General features: G+C 43.4%; 1 protein-coding gene across 1 annotated transcript; it reads right to left on the bottom strand.

The window, feature by feature from the left end:
* Positions 1-471: 471 nt before the first annotated feature.
* On the bottom strand, positions 472-1,419 carry ato (atonal). The gene has a single exon (XM_017152662.2). It carries the CDS (start codon positions 1,417-1,419, stop codon positions 472-474), a length of 948 nt encoding a protein of 315 aa, XP_017008151.2.
* Between the last annotated feature and the right edge of the window lie 7,139 nt (positions 1,420-8,558).

Raw genomic sequence — 8,558 nt, forward strand, 5'->3', positions numbered from 1 at the left:
TATAAAATTAATTACATAAAAACGAATTGGCATTAAAGTTGAAAATTAAATCAAATACTTATTTCCAAGTTTGGAAAAAATGTAGATATAAATTTAGCCAAGAACTAAAAACATCAAATACTTCAATCGATCGAAATAATAAACCTTTTTTAAAGATTTCATCCAAATAATGGAGTCCGAATTTCTAGCAACTTCCTCTTGCTTAAAATAAAAATTCAGTAAGAGATTCCAAATAAATAAATAGCCAAAGAATATTTAAAATTATGAATAGTGCTTTTATTTTGTCTTCCTTAGTCTTAATCATTGTCTTCCATTTAGGCTAATTAACTAAACAATAAACAGCATAATACTTAAGCGGTAATTCACTACTGGGCTCCTGGCTACATGAATATATATACAGAGTAGGTACGACATTTGGCAAGCTCCAACAATAACTGAGAATGGGACTCTAGATGTGAGGATCGAGAGGATCTAGCGCAGCAAATCCCCGAGAGCGGAGATGTAGGTCTGGGCCATTTGGAGGGTCTCGTGCTTGGACAGCTGGCGGTCGTTTCCCAGGCAGGGAAGATACTGGCGGAGTCGATCGAAGGCCTGGTTGAGGTTCTGCATCCGGCGACGTTCGCGGGCATTGGCCGCCAGGCGGCGCTTTCGCTTCACCACGGGCGTGATCTGCTTGCCACGCCTCTTCTTTCCCGAACCTCCGGCGGCGGCATCCTGATTCTCACCATCGGCCAAATCGAAGGATCCATCGTTGCCCTCGAAGTCCTCGCCGCCACTGAAGAGCATCAGGTCGTCGTCATCTTCCACACTGTCATCGAACAGAGCGGAGTTGTCGAAGTCAAAGTTCTGGAACTCATCCGTGTAGAGATTGTTGACGGTAGCCTGAGATTCCTGCGATGAGATCGGTGAGGAGGAAGTGGCTGTGGGCTGACTCTTCTTCGTGTAGCTGCGCTTGGGCTTTGGAGCGGCCGGAGCTGGCACCGTTTTGCAAGTGCCCACATTGGAGGAGCCCATCACCGGGATCTCGACGGCCGGAGGAGAGGCCACCGGAATGGATGGGACAGCTGGAACTATCGCCTGCTCCATTACCATTCCGTACTGCTGGTTGTGGACCATACTCCCACCATTGTTGTTGTACATGGCATTCAGATCCACATACTCGGGACTCTCGGATCGGTGGCTGGCCGGCGAGGAGGAGATCCAGCCATCGGAACTGGCCTGCTCGAAGCTGATGAACCCATTGGCCGACAGATAGTTGCTGCTGCTGGCCAAAGTATTGCCATTGAACTGGTAGTGGGTCACGCCGGGATTGTAGGCGGCCATGGGATTGAAGTACGTCTCGGCGGTGGCGGCCGTCTTGAAGCCCTGCAAGTCCTCGGAGGTCTTGTAGTAGTAGCGATAGATCTCACTGGACGACATGGTGCTGCTCTGATGTATTCTGTATTGCTTAGTACGATGTGAACGCTGCGATTGCTGGCGGGTTTCTGACTGGTCTCTCGTCCTTTCGGCCCTATTTATACCAGCAAACCCACCACAAGCGAGAGAAGGACCCGAAGAGCAGGTAGGGGACAGGTAAACGAGTTGCCTGCTGAGGGCAGCACGTGCCGCCGAAGTAACCCAGCCAATGGCAGTTGGTGGTGAGTTGCCTCAGCTCTCTTGCTCTTATTTTACCTTGCTTTTGCAGAGAGCTTAAAATGGCGCTAGAAAACGGACTATCGCGGCATCTAAAGCCGCTAACAAGATGATTATAGGGTGGTCGGCAGCAGCAGCATCAGCAGAACCGGAACAGGATTATGGGCGGAAATGCAAACAGAAAACTTGAACAAACAATCGAATGTTAGGGCCTAAAACGGGATTAAAGTCGACCGCAAAGTGAGGCGAAATTTGCAAAAATCCCTCGGCGATTTGTCAGCACCAAATGGCAGAGTTTCATGAGCCTTATGAGTTTATCTAATCTGAATCGGTTGGAAGTAGGCACTACTACCTGACCTCGGACCAGGGAAACCCTTACAAATTCACCGCCGTCGGGTCATTCGACATGCCGACCCAAAACTCGTAGGCGGAATATCGCAATGAAAAATCTTGTTTATTACAACTTGGCAAAATTCTCCAATTGATACGCTTGTTACCGGAGGACCTTGAAGAGGGTTTGTAGCGCCGGTTGTCCAAGGACACGCTTGGCTTCATCGACTGACCTTCACCTTGGCTAATAAGCGTGGCAGACACTAACTAAGAGTTGGGTTAACATTTTAGCGCCTCGCAATTAAAACGGTGGTGGTTGTGATCATGAGCTGAGGGAATTTAGTTGTAGATCCCAGGATGACACAGCGAAACGAGGCGCCCACGGTGGTCCTTAGATCCCCTGAAGAACGCCCCTTGATCCCTAATGATTCGCTGGAAATCATAATGCAATGAATTCACCTACACCGATTCGAAGGAGTATCCTTCAGGAGAACCTTTGAAGTTCCGCGGCCACCCAGTCGCATAACTAGTAGCACGCCCCAAAAAGGATCTGTTCTTTTTCTCTGTTTTTTTGCCGGGCAATAAAAACGCTGTCAATTAGATAAAAATGTCACACAACAAACCGCACCAGGATCGGCACCACGAATTTATTGGACGCACACAGACAGGTAAGTTTGACCTTTCGTCCACCCCTGAGACAATGCTCGAATGTCCTGCAAGTCCCTCGATGTCCTGTGCAATTTACGAGCCAGTTGCCGCAACCGACAGTTGTTACACCTGCAATCGTATTGTATCGCATATAGCATATCCATCGGATTGCATCGCCGCTGTAAAGTTTACGCTTATCGGAATTAGCCGATGTCAAGGCATCCGCCGCATATCGATTTGGAAATTTACATTTTCATTGCCGCATTGCTGCGATGCACGTGCCGTCAGCTGAGGCAAAAGGGCAAAAAGGGTTGGGTTCTCTTCCATTTTACTTCCCTGTTGCATCGGGCGCCTTGCGTGCCTGTCAGTTATCGAGTAGCTGATCGATGTGAAGGAGTGCAGACCCACATTCGTACCTCCTGATGCCTTCGATACCTCCAGCTCCATCATTGGGGCATCATTACGCTGGTAACGGACCATTTCTTTCATGTCAAAATGCATAAGTGCAACTTGTGCATCGATGGGAATGCAACTGATGTGGAGCAGCTTCCAGAAAGCGCATGACAAAGGCAATTGAATGGTTAAAAATCGATGCAAGCGGAACAGGAAACACTCTTCCCTAATGATACAACCAGAAATCATTAATCCTATATGCAAATTCGTAACTAATATTGTACATTTAAATTAATTAATGAGACCTAGTAAAACTAGTTAAGTACTTTTATATAAAATGAAAAAAATAAGATCATAAAAGTATTACAATATTTAAAAAACTTGGTACTTTGGTATATATGTATGATCGTATTGCGAAAATATTTACTTAAGGAAAGTTATTATTTTGATTTAACCCGGACCCATCTATAGATTCTTTTGTATCATAATTGAAAATACTACTAATGCTCTTACTATATTTCTATACCCTTTCCCAAGGACTCTCTGTGAAATGCGGAACGTGTAGGCGCAGGAGATGCCAATAAGAGGAAAGTAGGCGCACGTCAACGACTCCCATTAGCAAGTCGCTCTGGGCCGTGAAAGTGTTGTCCAGACCCAGACTAAGACCCATTCACAATCCCCATCCCCATCCCATTCCCAATCCACCAGCTTCTGCTCGATCTTCGGCCCAGTTATTTTTTTGTCAGAAATTGAAAAATTTGTATGTTACTTATTTTATTAGCATTTAACACTCTGTCCCATTTCAGAGACCAGAGCGAAAAGCGAAAGGAGCTGGGGTCTGGACATGCAATCGCCCTGGCATGCCATCTCCAATCCCTTATCCCCAGATACATCAATGTGGGTGGCCTGGAATCCAATCCCGTACGGAATCCTTGCCTCTTGTGTGGCATTTTGGCAATTGTCAAATTGAAAATTCATTAAAGGCAAATTAAATATGCAAATGCAGCAGGCCCAAGTCGAGGAGGAAAGCGCCAGCATTGTTGGCCGCTATTTGAGTTGGCTCTGCAAATATTGACCAGCAATTGGGGAGGTGGAAAAAATGGAAAATATCATATGTACATATCCTCCTCGTCAGCGATAAAAAGTCAAGAGGAAATCAAAGCAAATACGACGGCTTCGAATGGAGGCAAACACTGGATGGGATTCAATTGGAATTGGAACTGGACATCCATGGAAGCACAGGGATCCGTTCAAAATTGTTTAAACAAATATCGCATAAATTGCACATTGTAGCCGGCAAATTGGTACGGGCATGGGTTAATTCCCATGAAAATTAAAACTAGATTATACACACGTCCACACAGAGTCCTTTGGTCCTTTGAGTCCTTGCTGCGCCCACTGTGTCATTGTTTGGGCACGCCCTCACCTCCTGTTGTGCCGGCGCTTTGTCATAGATTGCCACTGATGGTTATCATCCAGTATTCGGTTGAGGGATGTGCTCTCCTTATAGATATAGATTGCATCGGACCATGTCAGGGCAATTTTTGTCGCCGACTTTGATGCGGCAATTTGAACTCGGTTGTGTTGTTTTGCCAACATTGCTGCCGATCAATATCTGAGCTGATCTTTCGCAACTGACTGGCGCCAGAAGTGATCTTCTATCCCTTATCGAAACAAGACAAATTCGCTACACATATTTTATAATAAGATAAATTTAGGCCGATTTACCATGTCCATATAGGTGCCAAGTATGCGTACATTTGACGATTAACGTAGCTGCTCTACTTGAAGGACAATCTATTTTTCTGTTCTAAAAATTAAATTTGAGCTCAAGTTACATTTATCTCCTTTTCCAATACTTAATTCTGTAATATATTTGGTAATATTTTTTAATCGTTGTAATTGATTGCACCAAAAGTCTAATTTTGTATTGTCGATCACATAAATACATAAGTTATGCGTATATTTCCCATAAAATATAGAATAAAAAATCAAGTCACCAAACCACACATTTAAAATGTCTTTAATATTTTTAATCTCTACTGGTTGTTATAAATTTTGAAGATCCCGATTTAAGTAATGAAACATTAATAATTTGATCACTAATTCACTTTCTTAAACTAGATATACATTTAATATTTCTCTAATATTTTTAAGCCCTACTGGTTATTATAAATTTTGAAGAACCGGATTAAGGTTATAAAACAAAGACAAATTGATCACTAATTCACTTTCTTAAGCCTAGAAAAAATGACGATTTTCCGAGTAGGGAAATAAAACCCAAATCTTCGTTGGCATTAATGTGGCTATCAAACATTAATTTCATGGTGCATATTGCAGCCTCATTTGGCGGCTCTACCCTCGTTTCCGAGTCGGAAGTTGACTCATAACCGATCGACAAATTGTGATTGCTATTGTTATGAGAGAGGATCGGTTCCCAGTCCCAGTCCCACGAAACCCTATCCCAGATCAGAGCCAAGTGATCAATTCAAATTTGAAACACTGCTCGCTGGAACAAAGGAAAAAGATGAAAACTACGCAATCACTTGAGAAAAATCAAAAAGGCTCTGAAGGACCTCGGCTGCGCTCCTCTGGGCTCCTTGGCTCCCTGGTTTCTCGGGCTCTTGGCCATACTCGTAACCATAACAGGTGGCACGGAAGCCGCACAAAATAAAAATGATTAAAGCAATAAAAAAGAAACGAAAACGAAACTCACACACAAAAGACGAAGAAAAGGCCGCGCGGCAGAAATAACAACAATTTTTAATAAGATTTTCAAAAAATTTTGAAACAACATTGGCAAGACAACCTAGAAGAGATGCTATCCCCTCCTGTTGCTCAACCACTTCCGATTTTTATTTCGATCCCGATCCTTTCTTTTGGGCGTCTCCCAGCAGCGGGTCAAGTGTGAGAACATTTTGCGGAAGGAAGTGGCTAGGATAAAAAATGATTGGGAAAGCGAAGGCGAAGGGTTCCAGACGACTAGAACTAAAACACCACGTGGTCAAGATTCACTTTCGAGTGCGCGAGTGACTAACTCTCTGTGATTGCACAGAAAATTAAGCCGTGCACATTGTGAAATGGGTCTAAAACCTTTTAGTATCAGGGAGAACTAAGATAAGATACTCTAAAATATTATATCATATTTTATTAAAATTCAATTACATATCGACGATTGCAATAAACTATTATTATTACAGTAGTAATATTTTAAGTTAGCTTAATATATATTTACTTTTGGATCGCGCACTTTAAGGTCTTCCAAAAGGTTCTATAAATTGTAAGTAGTCTGATAGGGATTTTTTTTCTCCGTGTGAAAGGGCTGAAGCTCTGAATGGTTGTGATATTACCCAGGAATTCTCGAATCTCGTAGCGTAATTGAGCATCTAATTTGCGGCGGCAGGCGGTAAAGCAGCAATTGCTGGAACCCCTCGGCATTCGGGTCACGATCCCGGTCTAGCTGCACTCCATGAATGGAGGAGGCCACAATGGGCCAGGGTCTGGAAAGTGTTTCCCTGAAAACGCAAGGAGCACCTCGGGATGGAGATGGAGAATCCGCGGCCAGGCCCATTCAGGCCTCCTGGCCACTCGAGCACGAAACAATTAACAAGTTCTCGTAGCAATACACAACAATTGCCATATTGTTGCACTCAAGATTTGTTTGCCGCGAAAAAAGAAGGAGAGAGTGCCGGCAGAGGGCCCAGCGAATTCCTTTGAATTCAACCCCCGGCCAGAGGGACGCCTCTGACCTCCGCGAGGGGTTGGGGGAACAGGATCTCAGCCACTCGCCGATCGCTGAAAGAAAACGAAAATTTATAATAATGAGAGCCGGCGGCGGGTGGGGGAATATAAAATGTAAACTAAAGATACTATTTATATGCATTATTTCGGCTGAAAAGGAAGTACCAAATTACATTTAATTAGGCGAAACAGCGAAATTCGCGTACCGTAAATCGCGAATCGCAGATATAAATGGAGTGGGATCAGGAGCAGGAGCAGGAGTGGCTGTAGATGTGGATGTGGATGGCCAGTCAGAAGTCAGACCGATTACCACCGAAATCCGAGTCGAGTCGAGTCCCTGGAGCCCTCGAAACTGGCGACTGCCTTTGGGTGAAATTCGCACGTTTAACCTTTAGGCAAACAAAATTAACAGAACAGCAAAGAACAGCAAGAGTGCACTGAGAAAAAGGAGCGAGCTTCAGGCAGATATGATTTATTTTAGGGGTTTATCTTTTAACTTATTTCTTATATTGAATAGTAATCTTCAAAAATTTTATTTTGTGCTAATACTACAACAATCTTTACTGTCATTTTTATTAAAACAATAAATATTTTAATTTGTATAAATTATTAAAAAAAATGCAAAATAAAATGTAAAAAGGCTTTAAAACTATTTTTTTAAAACTTTATATATCAGTTTCAATCCACATCTTATCTCCATTATATTTGTTTTTTTCCACAAATTATCTTAGATTTTTTTCAAGTGCCCAACCAACAGCGATCAGCAATCGAAAACTGCGAACCTGTTGAACCCAAATGCAATTTTCATATCACTTTGATTGCTGCCCGGGATGACACGCGTGCGCCGGCTAGAGAGATGAGATAAGCTGCCGATGATCAGGGCCCGAGAGTCTGGATCTGGATGAAGATGAGCCGAAATTAGGGTAACAACCGAGGGGATGCGAGCCCAAAAAAAAAGCGAAACTTTCAAACGGTTTCAAGGATTTCGGCCCTCGTCTTCTGTTTTTCTGTTTTTCAGTTCTTTTCTTTTCATTTTACTTAATTCTGCGGAGGTCAGTTTATGATAATTCCCATTTCCCATAGGTACCATTGCCACTTTTGGCACCTCCAGCACCGTCGCCTGTCTGGTGTAAAACTGTAGACACTTGGCCCGCAGTCAAGTAGCCGGGCACAAAAGAAATCGAAATTAAACACAAACAAATCCCAGAACGGTCAGTGTGAGAAATGACTTTCTAGGAAGGATCCTCCAGCAGCCATACGATCCCAATCCCAATTTCAATTCCTATCCCATTGCAGTAGTGCGACTGTCAACAAACACCGATCGTGGGTAATTGATATGTTCTACCTTGTTTTTGGGTAGTGTAAAAATGTAAAAAGTGAAATGTAAATCGTAACTGATATCGATGGACCCGGGGGCAATTTCTCAACATCAGCCAGTGAAATTGAAAAATTGACCATCAGATAAGTGACTACTGTCTGCCGGAATCTGTACAGGTATCTTTCGGGTTAGTGTTTTCTAATTTGAAAATCAAATTCCGAGATAAAGTTGGAGCGCTGACAGTTTCTTGATCATTGGGGGAGGTCTCGTCGCTAAGGTGACAATTGCACTTTATGGAAATTGATATTTTCAACCGCAAATGTCATTTGTAGTTAGCTGAAGTGACCACACAGGAGCTGAAAAGAAATGCTACAATCAGGTAGCTGAGGTAACTAAGGACATTGTCGAAGGAGTAGAAATTCCCAGCAAATTACCGGAATGATCAATGATCCTGGCAGAAAGTCCTTCGGCATTTGCCATTTGCAGCAGGAAGAGG

This window comes from Drosophila takahashii, chromosome 3R, assembly GCF_030179915.1.
Source record: "Drosophila takahashii strain IR98-3 E-12201 chromosome 3R, DtakHiC1v2, whole genome shotgun sequence".
Lineage (NCBI taxonomy): Eukaryota > Metazoa > Arthropoda > Insecta > Diptera > Drosophilidae > Drosophila > Drosophila takahashii.

Bases quoted from the DNA above. Each gene is read 5' to 3' on its own strand.
- ato (XM_017152662.2), bottom strand. From the start codon at position 1,419: ATGTCGTCCAGTGAGATCTATCGCTACTACTACAAGACCTCCGAGGAC.